The sequence below is a fragment of the Lathamus discolor genome, chromosome 5 (genome assembly GCF_037157495.1).
Source record: "Lathamus discolor isolate bLatDis1 chromosome 5, bLatDis1.hap1, whole genome shotgun sequence".
NCBI classification, from domain to species: Eukaryota; Metazoa; Chordata; class Aves; order Psittaciformes; family Psittacidae; genus Lathamus; species Lathamus discolor.
The window spans coordinates 36,864,795-36,885,517 of record NC_088888.1 but is presented as its reverse complement, the minus strand read 5'-3'; the positions used below and the strand labels follow the sequence as shown (position 1 = coordinate 36,885,517).

At 39.9% G+C, this 20,723-nt stretch overlaps 1 protein-coding gene across 3 annotated transcripts in view; it reads right to left on the bottom strand.

Annotated features, from left to right (window-relative positions):
• The window catches only part of RPS6KA2 (ribosomal protein S6 kinase A2), a 304,348-nt gene that overhangs the window by 33,309 nt on the left and 250,316 nt on the right, over nt 1–20,723 (bottom strand). For all 3 annotated transcript variants that reach the window (XM_065680424.1, XM_065680426.1, XM_065680425.1), the window contains 4 exons: nt 17,551–17,621; nt 16,613–16,701; nt 9,053–9,117; nt 455–557 (listed from right to left, as the gene is read on the bottom strand). In XM_065680424.1, coding sequence (XP_065536496.1) covers nt 455–557; nt 9,053–9,117; nt 16,613–16,701; nt 17,551–17,621 — 328 coding nt within the window. The remainder of the gene's footprint in view (nt 1–454; nt 558–9,052; nt 9,118–16,612; nt 16,702–17,550; nt 17,622–20,723) is intronic.

Genomic DNA, 20,723 nt, shown 5'->3' with positions numbered 1-20,723 from the left:
ATTTTCTGTTAGCAAAACTCTGCTGATCTGAGAACTGGATAATTATTCACTATTGTTAACCATTATTTAAATTCCAACAGTCCATAGCCTATGGGATTTCATAGTTAAAGAAAACGTTCATGGAATATATAATTATATACTAACTTGCAGAGATGCAAAGTTCCCTGAAGCTGTGGTAATTTACAGTAGTTAAATTCAGCTAATGTAAGCAATGATAAGAGTAATTTGTCTTCAGGAAGGACAAATTTCACATTTTTAATTGGAAAAATAGCCACTGATTTGCTATTTTATTAATGTGAAATTGGTGAAATGCTTCTTTTCTTGGAAATGCAAAACAGTCTTTGCCTCCTGATGGAAGCAATCCCACAGGTGATCAGACTTTCAGACCTTTTTGGAATGGGGAGGTGAAAGGAGAATGGATTTACTCACTGAAAAGATGTGCCACCTTACTAACCTGTGGGGGTCCGAGATGTGAACTCTGGATCAAAATGAAAGGTGTCTTCTGGCCGTCCCACTGCAGGCTTGAAAGGCGGCTTGATTTCTTTCCTGTATAGTTTCTAGGAGAAAAACAGATCACAATCAGCAACAGTCTGTAAACCTTCAGCATCTGCAGATAGGCTCCCCTGCACCATTTAGAGTGGCCTCTCTCAGCTCTGTGCTATCCTTGCAGGACCCACAAAAAAGGATGATGTATCTGTAGCTCTGGCTCCTGCTTGACTAGTCAGCTTAAAACATGTGTCCTGGATGGTCGCTGCACTTTTTAGTTACTGAAATCGAGAATATAAACACAGCTGTTTGTGGTAAAAATTTAGTCCGCAGACTGGCACAGTATTCCACCTGGGGCATCTGGAAATTCACTGGTCTTAGGAGCAGGACTGGAACATGCAGAGGTAACACCAGGAATCTGTGCCTGGGTGACTTCAGCAGTGCAGCAATGGCAATGAACACAAAGAACCGCTAGGAAGCAGTGACTGTTTTAGCATTTATTATTTAAGAACTAGCAATATGTTTGACACCCTGCCAGACTGAGCTTAGCAACAGGCCTGGCTGCCTGGTGATTATAAGGTAAACAAGGGACTTGTTCTTTTGGCATATCTGGTAAAAGGGAAGGTGCTTATAGCTGAAGATTCCCATCAAAAGATGTTAGGAAGAAAGCGCTGCGGATGGAGGGAGGAATCATACTGAAGGCCTAAACATGCCTTGAGAAGAGGAACAAAACCAAGAAGAAAAGGGTACGAGGGAGGTATGAAACAAGTAAGCACTGCTAGATGTGTGAGTCTGTGCTAGCAAGTGAGGGGACATATAGGGGATCATGTAAGTAACAGTCTCCATAAACACACGCTAATATACTCCTCCAGTTTGATGCTCTGCCCCATGTTGCAGTCCCTAGACTGCATTTCCCTTCTACCAGCACTTCTGTTCTCAGGTTTCAAAGGGCTGAGTTAGTTGCCATGAACAGCACCCAATAATTAACATGTCTGAACATAAATACATTTCATGCAAGCTTTCAAGTCATGGTACAAGCTGGATAGCTCTATTTTATGACTGTAATATGTATTTTCAGGTTAGCTCTTAAAACAACTTCATAATGAGCTGATTTTTCAAAATATTTAATGGAGATTAATACATGCATGTCCAGCTCTTTGCATGCAGGAAGAATCTTTTTAACTGTGGGTTTTGTGGTGAATTAACTTCTGTAATATAAAGCATGTGGTCAAGCTGAAGATATATACACATCACTATAACTGGAACTTGATTTTGCATTGATAAATAAAGGTTCTTGAGGCAGGACATTCTATAGCATAGTATTAGCATAAAGGATATGCTTGTGGTTGAATTATGATTCCTTGGAAAAGTGGAATGGTGAGGCTGGAAATGATTCTGTGATAATTAATGGCCATTTCACCATCAAAAGTTCCTGTTTGCGTAAAACTGCTACATATCTTCTGAGAGAAGAGCAGACGAATAAATGCTGTGAGCCACAACGGAAAGCCAGTCTTCCAAATAATTAAAAGCCAATTGCAAACTTCAGCAGGAAGTGTCACTCGTCAACTGAAAAGTATCAGCCTAGTAATCAACATGTATATTTTTCTGTCTGCAGAACTCAGCACCGACTGAAGTTTTTTCTGTTGCTAGGATTTCACCTTGAGAAAGCTGTTTGCTTCCGGCTTCCCTTTATTTGTCTTAATTCACAACTGCAGTGCTTCTACTACAGAAAGCAATATGGTCACATGCACATGCTTCCTCCTCAAATTAAATGCACCCATCAACCTGTGAGGTCCAAAAAGTGGAGAATGTTTAGAGTCGTCCATCATTCAGGAACTGCACTCTCTCTAGATTATCATAACCATATTCTCTCTGGCCTCTTAATTCCTATCCCCATCTGTAGTTTCTTAAGTGCTATTGGAGCTACATTTGTATTTTGAATCCCTAACCCACATCCTCCTCTACTAGGGAGGGATTTCAGATTCATCATGAGTCACAGGCTACCTAAAGATGTGTAATCACAAATTTGCTTGCTGGGAGGTGATGCAGACAAAGCAGCTGCTTGTGTGAGTGAAAGGCGCCTCCTCTGAGTGCAACGTGGATGACTCCCTTTTCCATTTCCTTTTCCACTTGTGATAGAAATTATTTCTGACTAGGCAACTAGGAACAGCAAAAGGTAAACTGACTAAAACATGCTTCTTCCTCCTCCCCCCCACGCTGTTGAATCTGGTAACTATTAAAATAATAAAAATTAAATCTTACTAATTTAAATTAGGAAAAATTAAATCTTTGAGGAACAAGAAGAAGCAGAGCAATGTCTTCCACGGGCTTTCCCATCCCACACTGGCTCCAGTTTTCTGAGCGAAGTACTACAATCAAAGCCAATTCACTGAAGCACACTAAACCACAGGACAGCCCAACACAGTTAAACATGAAGGCTTGCTGCAGGCACTATGCTCTTCCTTTAAAACCCCACATCCTGTAGACTGCAAAACATGATGTGTCACAAGCTGATCTAAGAAAATAGTAAGGGTCACAGCTGTTGTCTTCTACACACACAGGGAACAAGTCTTGTGGAGGATTTGAGAACCTTCTGGTTTTCCAAGAATATTTCTATAGGTGAAATGTATTAACCTATTATCTTGTATCATGGTCCCAAAGTTATTTGGGGCTGATGGATCACCTTGATCTCTTCCAAGAGAAACCAAATCAATCAAGTCTTGCTTTTGACCATTTCTATCAGGCTGTCACATAACTTCTGGTAAAGCTTAAATAATTATGTACATCTCAAGTCGTGGTAATCCTGGCTCTATATGCAGAAGTCACTGGTGGTTCCACTACCTGTTTGAATGGGAACAGGGTCCCAGCTGTCCCAACTTAAATCACAGTTTTCATATCCAAATTGTCATTTAGAGGCATCTTGCTAGACATTCAAAAGAAACTTTGGATGTGTCAGTGTTAACTGGAACATTTAAATTTCAGGTTGGGTGCTTAAGATCACTATATTTGTGTTATTTTGCATGGGTATAAGAAGCTGAAGATTCTTTTTCTTCTACATTGCTTCCACATGCATAAAGGAAAAAAGCATTCCTTTTCTCTTAACGTTTTATTAAGAATGTAAATTCTCTCTGTTTCCCAGGAAAGATTAACGCCCCACATCCCATACCCATATTTTCAATCTGGCCACAGCATTGATTTATCACAGAAAAAGGTGACTGGCAGGTATCAGAAATCACTGTGCATCATGCATGGCTGTTGGCTCCAGAGGCTGTGAAGAGCGAGTGCATAATCCACAGAATGAGGGGGATGAACTCAAAAGTGTGAAAGTACTGATTCAGATATTCACACCTGGATACATACACATGCTTCTGTCTACTTATCTACCCTTCACATCCTTCTGAGACCTTGATAATCGGTACACTCAGATTAATAAGTACCTATAAATTAACTAGAACACAGTTCTATAGCAATGTGAGCTTCTATCAGCTCCCTTTCTGATTTGGGACAAAACGCTTTTTTTTTGGGGGGGGGGGGGGATGAATAATTTCCCCCCCAGGTCGCAATGACCCCTTCTTAATGTATGTTGCCAGATCCATAATATAATCTCCATCTGAACACCTCTTCAATTGGGACTCAAGTAATACACCAGGGAGACTAGTAACAAAAAGCTGCAACATGCAGCTGTCTCTTGCTAATTATAAGCAGTTAATTTTTCATCATCTTTTAAAAAATGCACTTCTAGAAAAACCCAGAGGTGTAAATGCCCTGTACATGTATGTGTCTGGCAAGTATCAAGAAAAAGAAAATGGTTTAATTTAATTAAAAGCTATTTAGCCATTTCCTCAACTGAGTTTCTTTGATGAAGAATTGAATTACTCCTCAGACACCTTCTAGAAATAGAAAGATGCTACCCTGCACAGTGACGCACTTGTAGTGTGAGAATAAACTCCCCTGATACATATACCTGTCATGGAAAATCCAATAAATAGACAAAAGGATGAGCTACCTTCTAAAATGTTTGTCCTCTCCTAGATTAATGACTCAGTGTTATTCCCTGCAAATGATAGAAGAACTAGCAGAATTCAGACCTTGGGATCCCTTTCTTTTGCTGTTGGTAAAATCTGCAATTAAATAATTGATGTTTTCAGTTTTGTTTGATCTCAGATTAATATTGAAGGAAATTGAACTTGAATCCATTTTCTTCCCACTCCTTCCCTCAGCTGTATCTGACAGTTGATTTTCTAGCGTATCATTTGCTATAGTTCCAATTCAGCCTGTCATCTAAACAAAAAATACTGTTTATAGCCCACTCCTCTGACTGCAAAAAGGGATTTCATTTTTCATTTCCAGTGAAAAGACAGAAATGCTTTATGCACGACTTGGAAAGAAGAAATGGTAATAAAAAATCAGGAACAAGACTGTGCTTTCTCAGAGCCAATGACTAAAATTATCTGAGGTCAACTCAGTTTGAGTCTGCTTGTCTAAGGGATAAAAGGGGGTGCAAACGTAGTAAGCAGGTAAAACTCAGAAGGAGCTGGACATCTAATCTTCTTCCTGTAAACCCCAGCCTTAATCATGAAAGACAGTCCATTCACTTAACAAAGGACCTATTGAATTTGTGTCACAGTGCCTATTAAATGCCTTAGAGCAGTAAGACTGATATCTGCAGAAACCTTTATCTATTTTTCACCCTGGGAAGTGGGAATTTAGAATTTTGTTAGTGGTGACAACTGCTGTAAAACCGAGACTCTTACAGATATTTGCTTACGCCACAATTTCAGTTTGGGCATAAAATCTCTGCCAGTCTGTTCACAGTTAATTTAGTGCTACTTATACATCAGAAGTTTAACCTAGGATGGCTGGAGAGTTGTGCTGAATAATGGCACCATGGAACATGGGAAGAGCATCTGGGAAAGGATGGGAGGAGGATGGCTGTTCTCTGGCCGCACTCGTGTTTTTCAGGATTGTACCCACTGTCTCTGCGTGCAGTGGTCATGTGCGTCAGCATACTTGTGCCTGGCAGGAGCATCTGCAGCATTATAACAGGTGGCTTTTATCCACTCCATATATTGTTTCCACTGTGTTTGCTGTCTTCATCCAAACCAGACACTACGTCTGGTAGCATCTGCTTGAAGGCAGTGAAGTATGGGAAACAAGTGGGAAATGACTGCTCCAAAAGGTAAACTCCAGCGTCCAGCGGCAGAGACAATAACCAAGCCCCAGTTCCAAGCTCACAGGAACAGTGCTGACAGTACTCTGAAATGAAGGTCCAATTTATGCATTTCTGTCTGTGACTGGAATGACTTCATTGCTGCAATACCTAGACTTCATACACAGCTTGGAAGGAAGCAGCTCACTCATTTCTGTTTGGAATCTCTTTTTAGAATTAGATGAAGCAATTTGGTAGTTTTCTCCTGGTTATCATGTCACTATTTTAGCAAAAAATCTTGCTTAAAACCCCACCCATTTCACACTGGGTTGCTAGAAGACGCTAACCCCTTCTGACCCTTTGTGTTAAGGGGGCTTTTGATGGAAAATCATTTTACTACAGCTGCTGAAAGATTCTATGCTGTCAGTTGCAGCAGTCCTGTCTATCATAGCTGCCAAGTAGTATAGAAGCTCTGCAACAGAGCTTGTCTCTTGCTTTCAGGTCTTTATATTTGCAAGGTATAAAATAAATCAACATTCATGTCCTGCCACAACAATGTTGCTTGCCTACTGCCTGCAAACTGATGTGAGAGATTCTGTATATGCGATAGGAGAACAAAATGAGGGCATCAGGGACTCTTTTCCTGCAGCTGTACAGAGATCAGCACTGAACATCTGTGACTAACCCATTTTTGTTCTCTGACCCTGCTCTGTTTCTGCCCATGGAGAACATGTTAACAGTTGATTGGGTGATCATTCTAAAGCAAAGTCCTGGCTTCAGCTCAGGGCCAGGCTGGCGCACACTGCTCTGAAATGCACACAGTGCTACTGCTCTAACTAGTTAAGCCTTCCAAGATCTCCACGAGTGATAGTAAAATTAGGATTAAATGAAAAAATACATTACAAAGATGACAGCTGATCTGTGTAATAATGATCTGTCTCCAAGCGAGTGCAGCAGCACTAATTATGTTGGATAAAAATTGATATTTACAGCTATACTTTACAGCAAACTCAAGAGTGCTAGATAACATCAAAGTGCAATTAAATCCACCTTTCTCTCTAGCTCTAAATCATGTTCAAGCATACCTACCCTCTTCATGGTAGAGATTTCGCTAACCCGTCAGTAAAAACTTTTTCAAATGATGGAGGACTGTATAATTTCCATAAGACAGGCATGAAATTGTTCCCTGAAGAACTGAGCTTGAAACTATCACCAATCATCATGACAGAAGGTGGTCTTCAGGAGTCTCACAGCGCAGAACTGACTTTGCTGAAAACCTTTTCAAGATGCAGAGCCTCATTTCTCTGTGACGAGTTACTGAGCTGCTCCACTAGCAAACACAGAAGAAGCAGAAATCCTCTTACTGCTCCAGTGTCTTTATTATGTTAAGATGTATGCACCTGACCTGTATTTTAACTGCAAAGCTGAAGACTGTGGAGATATCAGAGGAATATAGAAAATAATACTAATACTACTATTATTAATCATAGTCATAATAATTAAGAACCCTACTCATCAGGTTTCTCTGGTTTTTCTTTTTACTTAAACTTTTAATATCTGTAAAGTCTTCAGACAGAGTCTCATGATTAGTAAGAAGCAGAAGATAAAAGAGAATCAACAATTCAGAAATACGTAATGGGACTGAAAGTCAGTTGGATCATAAAGGAAAATCTCAAACTCCACCTTCATTGATCATCTCTTAACATGCTTGAGTCATGCTAGCTCTTCCGCATGCAATTCAGATTAGATTCATGAGTTTTCCCGAGATGAATGATTCTGTGGGCCTTTCAAAACCCACCTAGGCACCACAAAATGTTCTTTCACAGAGGAACTGGCTTTACTCTAAAGCCCTGGGCAGCAGTTTGAGAATGGCTCTGTTGCATACATTCATGCTGTTTTACAAGAATTTATAGTGAGACCTGCATCAGTGTAACCTGTTACACTAGCATTCACAAGTGAATTCAGATAAAATATTAAAGACACATAACAATACTGCAACACAGGTCATAGGATGTGGCAAACAGGGGCTCTGATGCACTGGCAGATGTCCATCAAGAACAAAGTGCCTGCCTCCAGGTTTGTCTAAAAATAAATTGATCTGAACAAATATGATGCTGAAAATGTGAGAAGGTTTTATATGTTGCAAGTCTAAATCTAACACTTAGCTAATCTCTACCTCCAGCTTCATGAGCTGTAGCTGATAGCAATAAAATAAATCCTTGTTTACCATTCTGTTAATCATGTTTGACATGTCTTATTTGACCCATGTTACATTTGATCAAATGTTTGCTGTTCCAATCTTGAGTGCTGATGTTAAATTAATGACTCACCTCAATAAAACATCAACCACTTGTAAGAGGAGTTACTGTTCCCTGTTCTGGCTGGTTGACTTGTGATATTTGAGTCAGTGATATTAAATCACTATTCTGAAAAATCCATCTTTGTTGTGCTTTTCTGTAGCTTTCGTTGCAATACAGTGGAAGGGCCAGATCCTGTCCTGTGGTCACTTAGGCCAAAAATGACAAACCTATATGGCTGGAAGACTTATGAATCCCCCAGCATAAAGCAGTGTAACTTGCTTTACAGCCTGCTGTACCAGTTCTACAGATACATAGACAGTCCCAGTACCACTATGCTCTGTCTGGGGAAAAGGGTGAGCCTGGAGGTCTTGAAGACCCTTGGAGTTACAGTCAGTAGACATGTAAGAGCAGACCTGGGGCTGCTCTGAATAATTCCAAGAAAGAAAAGGAGTCCAGGAGGTCCTTGATATCAGAAAGAATAAACCTAGCCTTTAGTTCAGCTTGGCCATCCCAGTGAGAAGAGACAAGCATTTCAATATGGAACCTAAAAGCAGAAAGATGGCGTGACCTAGAGCATCAGACTGCTTCTCCCTAGAGTATTACTCTCAGTATCAGTCCTTTGCACCAGTTTTCTTTTGCAACTGAAATATTACAGGAATTCTTTCATTTAAAGCTGCCCATTTTCACTCCAGTCCAGCTCCCACAATCAGTGAATCAAGTTTATTAGAAGTGAATGTGGAAATTATTCTGCAGAAGACTGCAAATAGCCTCAGGTAGTACCGTGATAACCCAGACCATCAGACAAAATAGACACAAGCAGTTAGATAAAACTGGCAATACTGGAAGCAGATTTCTATTTCTTTCGTTTGTGGGTATGTGAATGAATGTATATATAGAATCATATATTCATTTAGATTGGAAAAGACAGTGAAGTTCATTAAGTCCAACTGCAAGCCTGCCAAATATGTATGGTAGAGACATAAGCACCCACTTAAAAGGCTCTAGCTCCCAGGTTCTCTGTGTTAGAGTTCATTTAATCTTTTCTTCTAAGCATTTTGTCTTAAAAAATTATCTAAGCAAAATAATAAAAATATATATAAAATGCTTCTCCACTTACATTCCAGTCTATAGTAACAAAGAAAGGGTGCCGTTTAATTTCTTCCACTCCATCAAATCCAGCACCTGACAAGAGAATGAAAGAATCAAAATGAAGTCATGCTTTGAAGAGTCCTGCATTACATCTCTTCTCAAGCCTTCCTCCCCATCCCCTCTTTTCTTCTGATAAAGCTGAAGTCACCACATAAATATTTCTTCTAGTCAAGAAACCCTGAACAGTGCAACTGCCATAACAGTATGAACTACCATAAATACAGACAAGAGCACTTCATTAATGAAAATCTGATGGCTGAGAGATTTTTACTTTTCTCCAATTGAGGCCGGTGTCAAGGCTGAATAGCTGGTCTCCTCAGGCTTCAGATGAGACAGTCAACTGCAGCACAGCACATGCACCAGCGAGACCACGAGAGGCTTCAAGATACTGATACTATGGCAAGGTTACTGCTGCTCCTTGCCACCAGCATCAGCTCTTCTATCCACACTGACTTTCAAGTCTTGTCTAATTACCCATACTCCATGGGCAGAGAAAGCTGCACTACAAGTAAGTTCAGACTCAAAATACCAGAAAGCCCCAATGATTTGAGGCAAATCAGGGGTTTAGGTTCCCCCTTTTCAAATACCATCTTCAAATCTGTGTGAGTACCAGAATCAACACAGTGATGAATTTCTATTATATTACTACAGGAAATTTAGGGAAACTTCTGAAATCTGGTAATGAATCCAATTCCTTCATTACTTTTACCTTATGTCTTCATTGATGATTGCTTTTTTTATTCATTTACCTCAATCTACTTGCTTCAGTGGCATCTCAAAAACCAACAGGTGTCAGTAATAATTAAACAACTGTCAGAGATGATTTAGCATGCCATTTTGGGGGCTGATTTGATTTTATTAGCAGCACCTTTCATTTTCCAGTAGGAGAAATAACACCTAGAAGCAAAGGCTTTGCACTGTGATTTTGGAAACAGCTCCTGAAAGGTACCCAAGCACTTCTTTACAAGAATGCTGAGCATCCTTGATTACTAAAAAGATTTGGGATTCATAAGCACCTTGCAAAAGCCACTCAGCAACTCAGAGGACTCAGCTTTTTATATGCAGTATTAGTGCTTTCTGAAGATCAACGTTGCAAGCAGCTTTAGAAAGGTCTTGTCAACTCAAGCTTTTGTAAAATGTGACATCTGCTCCCTTTGCAGACAAGACATAACTGATTGCCAAAATGCACTGATCAGGAGCGGCTGCCTACAGCCTGCTTAACAATCACTGATGAATGGATACAAAAAACAAACACTCTGCGAACATAACACGCAGGATTGTCTGTCAGGCTTGCTGGATAATAACACAAGAGGAATGCTCTTCTGACTTCCCCATCCTGGTAATCCTCCAGGATAGACAAATGTAAGTAACACACATGAGGATAAACAATTCTAGCCTGCCATACAAAATCATGTACTTGGAAGTGATCAGTCCCACTGAGGAGTGAGGTTTGATGGACAGACAGTTCCAGGCAAACATAACATGAAATCATATTTTAGAAGGAGAAGAGACAACAAAAGGGATAACATATTACCTTGTTACTATACAAGTCTATTGTACACCTACAGCTGGAGTACGGAATGTAGCTGACATCCTCAGCTATAAAAGGGTATACTTATTAAAGGTATGAAAAGAAAAAATCACAGAAGGGCAACAACTAATGGCATGGAATGGCTGAGTAGGCCAGGACTTAGCAACCTGGAAACAAATGACTGAGGAGGTTTACAATAGTTCATTTTATGATGCTAGCAGGAATCAGGTTCAGAACAACTTGGAAATGTTCCTCAGGCAGCAGAGAGTTGTCTAATGTGGAATTCACTGACAAACCACAAAAGGTTCAGGAAACCTCTTGTCTGATATTGAAATATTTGCTTACCCTATTCTTACTCTTCCTTAGGCAGTGGTTTATGGCTCATGGGTACTGCACAAGAAAACACCAAGACTTAGATAGCAATGACACTTGTTCTATGTCTTCTCTAGCATATTTTTTCAATGCACGGTCTGAAGTCTGCGCTAGATTCTGTTGGCAGAATCATTCTGATTTAACAATGCCAACAAAAACATGAAACTGACACAACTGCTCTAAGGAGAATTACATTAAGCAGCTCCTTAGGGCAGAAATATCTGTGAAAAATGTCTGTATTCAGACATTTCCAGCGGTGACTGGAAACTGTATAGTGCAGTAGATGGGTTTCATCCTTATGTAGCAGAGAACAAGTCCCAAACTGATTTTGAAGGATTGGGATAAATGCATCAAACACTGTAATCTACTGGTAGCACTCCCTAGTCTAAGGATAATTGCTAAGGCATTCAATCTGCTCTGCTCTGTCCCTTCCCTACTGTTTCCCTTTCCCCTCTTTTGTGAGCTTACAGATACATTACTGTGTGATGGGAATACCTACCTTTTTCAGACTATATCTCTTTGAAAGCCACACTTTTTGCTACTGTTGTTCTTTTTTCCACAAGACACAGAAATCAGGACCCAGGCAAATCCCACCTATAGCTACTTCTCTTAGTGGGGCACTGCAGTGTCCAGCAAGAAATGGAGCATGCAGTTGACAGGCACTTGTTTGAAAAATTGGCATTTCGCACTTGGGACCACTCAGACCTCTGGCACAGAAGAAACACGTTCTGAGTGCCAGGGCTTCCATCTCTGGTTAGCTTAATGTATGAAAGAGATTTAGCATGGTAATAGCGTAACTTTGCAGAGCGAAAGACTTCCAATTCCCAGCAACCAATTTTATACCCAGGAGAAGGTTCAGGGCTTCCTGCAGGTTTTACTCCCTGATCTTCCTTGCCATGAGACTTGATGGGCTGTGTGTGTTGTCCATAGGCAGCAGCATGTGGCTGGGTTCTTCCCCCTGGGAGCAGGGAGGTGGCCCAGGGCATGTTCACAGACAGCTCTGGGAGCCCCAAGGGGCAACCCTGACCCTGCTGCAGATGTCCATGGGAGAGGTTAGGCACCAGTGCTTGTGATGGAATCTCTCTGGATTTGCTCGGCATGCTTCAGCCATTCATCTACCATCTGCAACTCTAAACCGGTACTGGAAAGAGATGTGCTTTCACAGAGAAAGGAGAAACACTGGAGAGGTCACAACTGTTTCATGGGGATGGACATTTCAGGTATGGGATAGATATGGGCATTTAGCAAACTGCTGCTGTGCCACACACGGCACACCACATGACCACAAGCCTTTCACCTTCCTCTAGGTTTCTAGTTGGGTTTTTTTGTAACTTCACTTTAGTAATCAAAGCTATCTGTAAAGAATAATAAGCACAATCGAACCTACTGCCTGCAAATATTCCTATGTACTATCCAGCCCCACAAGGGTCCAAGAAGATAAATAATGCTTTCAGAACAAATTGCCAGTTTAAACACATTATAGACTGCAAGGATTAATATAAAAGCAGCCTCATGCAAATAAGCAAGAACTTGATTATCTAAGATTGTTTTATGCCTGTAATAAAAATGTCTGCAAGCAGTAATAGTAGAATGTTTTATTTGTAATTGGCTTTGATTGTTGAATCATTATGGACAATGTGAAAGATACTGAAATATACTGAAGGGGAAATATATTGAAGTATATTGAAGGGGAAAAACATTGAAATGTATCAATGGGAAAAAGGAAGACCTATGAAATTTGGAAGTTGATTGTTTTGCTATTCAAAATGAGCAGAAAGCATTTCCACATTTTTAGCTTTTTTTTTTTTTCCCACAGACCCAGAATGCTTTTAATGGGCTAGATTGTTTGAAATGCATTCCTAAGGCTTACAAGAAAGATGCGCAGTCCCTCTGCAGTGGTGGAGCTTGTTTTTTAAAACTCATCATCTTATAGAATTGAAAAATAATATTTTCTATGTGCCAAAGCAGTTTGCATCTTCTCTGAGATTAAGGATTAAGGAAATAATAATTATTTGTCTGGCTTTTACTCTACACTTTCTTGGCCAAGCTTCTCTATTGTAAGGTCTCTGGAACCTTTGTACTACTCAGCAGCACAGGGAGTTAGTGAGATGCTCTTTACATTTATTCACCTACCTGAGCAGATCCAGGCCTTAGGGCAAGCAAGAATTAGTCCCTTGCTTAAGTTCCTGCAACATAATAAACTAATGCCTTCATTGTACAATGACCTTTCTGAGATGCTTACTCCTTGCTTGCCTGGATATTCCAGTTAGTTTCTTTTATGAATTTAAAATTAAGCTTGTTGATAACCTGAAATTTGTTGTACTTAATCAGAGCGATAGCACCAAACTAGTGCTACACAGACTATTTGTACAGCAGAGTGTATAGATTCAGAAAAGAACAGACAGTGCTTATAACAAGGGATGCTAAAGGAAGGAGGACTTCTCAGTCTTTAAAAGTTTGTTCTAAATTGTTAATATGGGCACCAGACCCCAAAATACAACCAGGTAAACTGGATTACTGAATACCTTCTCTTGTCTTGTCTGAGTATCTCCCTTCAACTCAACATTTTTTCCACTAATAATCCAAAGCATCAAAAGAAAATTTCAAAGCAAAATTTTAGACTACGTTATCAATCTTTACTTCCATTTGTTAAGATATCAAAATCAAATGGCAAGAAGCAAGATAATAGTCAGAATAAAATGATTTTTGAAGCTCAGGATCTTTCCTCTTGCCAACGCTAAAAACATTTTGGAACTAAATACACTTTCCAGATTTGCTAACTTCTGAAACAATGGCAGAAAACAAGTGTTTGATCCATAATATGCTTCATTTATTTTAGCACGCTACATTAGCTTTCCAAAGATTCTTCAAAACAGGATGTCTAAGCCTACTTGTATTTTAACCTCAGACTATTATTCCTTTCCCAGAAAAAGCTAACATCCACAAAGTCCAAGCAGTCCTTTTTTTTCTACTGAGTTCTGTTCAGTATTTAGGCCAACCACTTATGCATTGCTTTTTTTCATTACCAGCAAGTCTGTTTTCATTATCCCTTGTGCTGATTCTCAGTTAAACAGAGAGAGCCTTCAGAAGCTTTCCACTGCTACTCCTGAAATGTGAAGATCTATTTTTCAATTAGGTTTTTAGATTTTATTTCCTTGGATGTTTGTGTTATAAATAATCCCTTTGTTTCTCCCAGACTTCCCAGTATTTCAATAAACCTCAGGTTTAAAACCTTGACCCTCAGCAACTCTCCATTAAAAGGGAGATGATATGGGGGCTGGAATAGTCCTGGCTAAAACTACGCAACTTTGCTTATTTTAGTGAGAAGCCTTTTGTTTAAGGATTGGTATCCAGAAACTCTGACTTCACTGGAGCCCCATTACGGATGGATAACAGCTTGTGAGAAGCCACAAAATGAGAATAATAATAGTAATAATAATAATTAATAATAATAAACCAACAAAAAAACTCAAACAAATCAAGAGACAGAGACAGGCAGGAAACAGCAGAAAGGAACAGAGGGAGGGAGTAGGAAAAGGTTTATATTTGCTGCAGCATCTTATTTTTTGTAACACAGATTAAACCTTGAAATCTCAAGACTAGTTTTCTCTAATGTCAAGCAAATTGCTCGGGAGCAATTGAAACCTGCTGAGAAAATCTGTTTTTCTACTATCATCTGTACAATATTATCAGACTACAAGAGCTACCATTTAGCTCCAGAAATAAAACCTATGGGAGGGCATTACCTCTGTGAGCTGAGTGGGCATTGCCCTGGGAGGAGAGGGGCTACAGCAGTATGCTGAGAACGGGCTCCCCATGCCTGACCAGCCCTGAGGCAGGTTGGGTTGTTCCCTGGTCCCTGTTTGGAGCAAGGGTTGTCAGTTCCTGCTGTCCCCAGCAATCACAGCAAGAAGCAGCCTGCTCCATACTGTCTTTGTGCTCAAGAACCAAGCTCTCTTGGAAAATAGCTCAGCCAGAGTCTGACCCCTGTGTAAGGCAGGGGCTCCAGCTGAACTGCTGCAGCCAGGCAGGAAACACCCATTCTCCTAGAACATCATCCATTCACTAAAACGATGTTCAGTATAGAGCAGAGGGCTGGAGTAGCCCACATGCTGCCTCACCTGAAGCAAGGGCAGAAGCTCAAGGGCACATAGCAGTACCTATCCTTCACATGTGTACGCACACAAAGGTGTGCCTGTCAGAAGCTACAGAGCCCATTGCTCATGCAGATGGTGATGGAAGTGGGCTGTCAAGTGTCTTGCACTATGCTGCCTGTCTGGCTGTTAATGCTGTGGCTGCTGCACAGAGGATCAAAAGCACCATGCAGCAGACCTTCAGCAGCACCACCTTCGGTAACTGAGAAGTGAGTCTGGGTACTGCAAGAAGGAAAGGGAGAAAGAAACCCCTCTTGCATCTCTTGCTCTTTCCACATCTCAGAATAAGCCATTTCCTAATACAGCTTTTTGCTTCTAACTTTACATCTCCAATCTGAAATCATCTTATAAGAGTAAACAGTTGCAAAATAGAACAGCAAATTGCTCTTCACAAGTCTCAATATTTAACCAGCCTATGTCATTCTCTAAAAGGCAAGTCATTTATTAGCTGACAAAACTCCCGCAGATGGCAATAACAGTAATCCCCATATTTAAATATGACCCATCAGCTTTCTTCTAGTGCTACAGGTTACAGAATTGAAGGTTTAAATTCCTGCTCCTAAAGTCAATTCCTGCTCCTAAGGTTACAAAAAATCATACAGAGGTATTCAGGAAAAGTTTATCCCCTTCCTTCAGAAACAAATGCTTCCCTTGTTCATCCAAAATGCAGAATATGAGGCACATGGGGAAAAAAGAAACCTCCGAAATTTTTCACAGAAGTAGATATGATTTTTAAATGAAAAATAATACAGTGTTATCACCTTCATATCATTCACTTGATGTGACTGTATCTATTTTTCTGTGTAAAAACTGAAGAACAAATCTGCAATGAAATTCATGCACCTGATATTGTCCATGATCTCACTGAATACAACTGATTTCTTAATAAAACTCCCAAACAAAGGTATGGATGGCATAAAATACATGTTCCATTACATACTTCAAGTTTATCACAATTTGAATAGACTTACTAACAAAGGGTGAAAGCACATTAGTGAGAAAGAAGATAATTCATTTAGCGTAGTAAAGCAGAAAGCCTATGCAAGTGTTCTCAGTAAACAGAATGAGACAGGATCGAAGCATATTTGAGAATGGGAGAGACTGCATTTTGCTCCCCACCTCAGATTTGCAGCTAAATTATACAGGTTTTAAAAGAAACCTGTTTCTCAGTTCTTTATATTATCATTTGCAGCAGTTATCTCAGACCTTCATAAATGCTGGTGGTTTACTTTCCCTCTTCACCAAAAAAAGTAGAATATAAACTAATACAATGTTTTCGATTCCAATGGTTTGCCTGTGCTCTTTGTGAATTTCTTTACTAAGCTCAAGGTTCACTGTGCTCTGGGAAGGAATGCAAAAAGCTGCATAATGAAGAAAATAACTATCAGGGAAAATGCACCGAGAGAAATGACTGCTGCCTGACAAGGCAGAGCACATGTAAGCAATGTCCCAATCTAATGTATGCGCGTACCTAATCTGTTGGAGGGGTTCCTTTTGAAGAGGGCTCGCAGCAGGCTCTGGGCTTCTACGCTCAAGAACTGTGGCATTCCCAGCTTGGCTCTGAAAGAACACAACACTTGAAAAGAAAATAGATTTTTCAAAGATTTTCTCCATCCCACTGTGGTTTAAAAAGCGGAATTATAGCAGTCAGATGGGCAGACACATGAATCTGGTGACCAAAGGCTACCTAAGCATAATGCAATACAGAGTGAGCACCTGACCTTGCTCCATTGAAGCTAAAGATGGTTTTAATACTGGCTTCACCAGAGGAAGATCTAATGAATCTCACAATACCTTTTGCAACCTAAGTAGGTCATTTTCCTATAGATTTTTCCTTCTTCACGTTTTTAGCTTCTTTAGCTTGCTGGAATAAATTTGGGAATCAAGAGGCATTTAAATAAAGAAAACTTCATGAAAAAAATTATATTAAACCACACATTGGTGAAAGAGAATGAAAGTTTTCCCTTGGTGATTTACTGCTACAGAGAAAAAATGTAATACTGAGCAAAGCTAAGCTTTAAATATTTATGTCTGCACTTAACATTAAATGAATGGGAAATTTGCATTAGGAAAAGATGTGAAATTTGGCAACAACAAAACATAAGATATCCTGCAGAAATCTGACCGTTCCCACTTGTGGATAATGACGTTGTTACACAAAGTAAGATACAATTCTTCTGTAAGACCTTGTCAGTGATTCACTTCCTACTATGTTCTGAAGGCAATTTTAGAGCCACATGCAAGCTTCAGCTGTGTGTGCCATACCAAATTCATGCCTTATGCAGCTTTGAAAAATGCATTATTATGTACATTGTTATTCTCTACCCTTCACATACTAAGGACCGATTGGCTGCCTAGAGAGTACAGATAACTCCTAGTTAGAGGAATGAAAGCAGTTTTGGTACTCACTTGAGAATGAGTGCCATCGTCTCCTTTCTGTCTTTTCCCTGGAAGGGTAATGATCCTGTCAGCATCTCAAACTGTGGAGTAACAACAAAATCGTAAATCAAATGAGCAATGAGGAGATCCGCATAGCTGACAGACACCACAGCCACCTTATCTTTCCAACACAACCAAAAACTTGAGGAAAAGAAATGGTCCAACTAGCTGTACTTCAGAAAAAGAATGACACAGGGAGTCTGGATTGTGCAGAACATGTAGGACCAACATGACTCTTTCGTTCAAAAGTGCTGTTACAAACTGCTTACACTGACACTTGGGATCAAGTTTTGGTATGTGCAGGAAGAAGCATCATACGTGCTGTTTCCTCCAGCACCTGTTTTATGGCCAATGCTGGAGATGAGATATTTTGGCAGGAGGGACCCTTAACCTGAATGAGTATGGCTATTCTTAGGTGTTCGGCATGGACTATGGTGCAAGGCAAATGGGTTTAACATGCCACTCCCATTCTTTTTAGCTTGAGTTGCATCACCTTTTTTGATGGAATATCTGCACCACTTAGAGATGGCAGTAATGTACTTTGCAGGAGAAACATGCACAAACCCTAAATTCTAAAGCATTTGAGTGTGTTTTTTAATCTCCTGCTTTGGTTCTCTTGGCTGTATGTGATGGATTTCGCAAGTGTCGTATTTAATTGGACCCAAATCTCAAAGTAAAACTCAGCAATCATCATCAATTATTTGCCTAACTCGCAAATGAAAACATCAATCAGTTATGGTTCCTTTGAAATAGATTAGTGCTTTCAGTAAATTTGACAGGGATTTCACATTTGTAACAGCAAAACCAAACCAACCAACCAAACAGAAAAAACTCAAACAACCCCCCCCAAACAAACAAAAAAACCCAGCCAAAGAAACTTGCATAATACGGATTCAGTACCAGTTCTTTCACGCAGCTCTTGCTGCAGTGTTTCATGCTGGTGTGAGTGGCAGCTGTTTTCCCTAAGTGATGGTGAAGGTTATCCTTCACCAGATACAAAGACACCAAGAACATAATTCAGCCTGGGCACAAAGGAGGACAACGTCCATTGAGGGTAAGGAGAACTGCTACTTTACGTCCATGTCTCTGGCTTTGGTCCTCTTCTACCATAATAAGTACCTACTAATTAATATTCATTGCTATAATTAAATACCTCTTAAATGCAGGACAGACTGTGCAACCCTTATGTAGTTTTTGTACATTATCATGCAAGTAGCTTCACTGCTCTCAGGAAGCACGTTTGTGTAAAATAAGGATCCTTTCGTTACCAAACCCTATGTCAGATGACCCCACAGCCTGACTCTTCCCTTTTCCCAGATTAAGTATAGACATACCATACAAAAAATGCAAGAAAACATTAAAAAACCCTGTAACTGTGAAACTGTTATGCTATTTTGGAGATGAAGGCAGAGGTTTAGAAGCCAGACAACTAACTGACTAAAGCTAATTGAAGAATTAATCGGCATTCGTAACAAATTACCTTAAGGCAGTAAAGCACATGGTAGAAACAAGAGGAAAAAAAAAGCAAACCACTTTTAAAAGTGTGTATGGCTAACGAGTATAAACAAAATTTGGAAAATACAAATGTGTTAACTCCTGCTTGGTCTAGGAGAGTCAAAGAATTGTTGCCTGGCAGAGCCTTCTAGAGAGAAACATAATGGGGGAGAATTTTAGAAACTGCCCAAACGACACTACAGCTCAAGCACCATTCTCAAAGCAATTCTGACCTACTACAACCTTAGTCCTAAGGTTAATTCCACTTAGTTATACGTGTTCAGATATACTAGGGATGAGCAGCAGAGAACATTGCTTCCCAGGGCAGCAGCAGAAGTGGTACGTATTGCATCAACCCCTCCTCATGATTTATTAAGAATTTTCATTCAGGGTAAGTACCCGATGTTCACTTACACTTGCTCATGTTACTTTGTCATAATAGATCTAATTTAACAGCACTAGCAATGACTGCTACAGCTTATTTATTTTGGCAGAAATGGGCTTGACGGCGCTGATGCAAATGATACAGATGATGCAGATATAAGCCACTGTTTGGTCAGTGACTATATGGGAAAAGATGACGATAGTTCTCACCCACCACAGTATCACAGAAAGACCTGTAAATGCACTGTGGCTGCAAGAGGCCAAGAAACCTGAAGTCAAGAAATTCAGATACAGTGTTCAAAAGAGAAACAAGGAATGAAAACAGAAATTCAAGTTGCAAGAGGGAGCAGGCAAAATGACGGCTCTGGATGCTGCAGGGAATATTTACTGTGCTGCTTTAATGGTTAGCACTTTGTTACCACATGTCTACAATTACACAGGTCTAATGTTGAGATTAACTCAGATTCAGAAGAAATGCACTTAATGCCAATATGTAAACTGAAAGGCAGCTGCATGAGTTAAATGTACCAGAGCTTTTTACTTCAAGAAACTCAACTAAGGAGCAGTTGAAAGAAAGCACAGGTTTCTCAATTGCAGTCCTGATTAAATCTGTTGTAGGTTAAGCTGAAAGAACAAGACTAAAACAAAAATTAAAATAATCTCATCAGTTAAAGATACCACTTTACTGCACAACAACCTGTTTTCCTGCTTATTTTTGCAAAAAAAATCAAAAATCTTGCTAAACTTAAACATGCAAAGAACTCTGTATTTATGTGCAAGGGTGTTAACAGCAAGTTGTATGTGTCACAGTAGGTTGAAGAGGAGCTGAGCCTAGGTGCGAAGAAACACTGTAGTATTTTTGGTTATTAAAGCAGACCATATAGTTTTGCTGGGAGACTCAGTTTTCACCCTCCCCTCTTCCCCATCTGTATAAACCACCTGTTTGCTCCTTGCCTCATAATGATTTTCGTTCCTGGGTATTCTGGAGGTCCACTTTCTATTAGCTAGTTATTTTAGAAGGCTGCGCTTCCCTCCAACCTTGACCTCTGTTCTGTACCAGTATTCAGCAAGAAAGGTGCTACTTACATATTCATTAAATTGCTGACAAGTATAAACACATTTCTTTTTATTTGGGACTACCTACCGAATTATCACACTCCTTTTTTCTTTAATTATATTCACCTCTGCTCACATGGCTCTCAAAAGTGTACAGTGTTATCTTCCCAAACGGAAACAGACTCAACTTCCATGAGATCTGTGGCCTG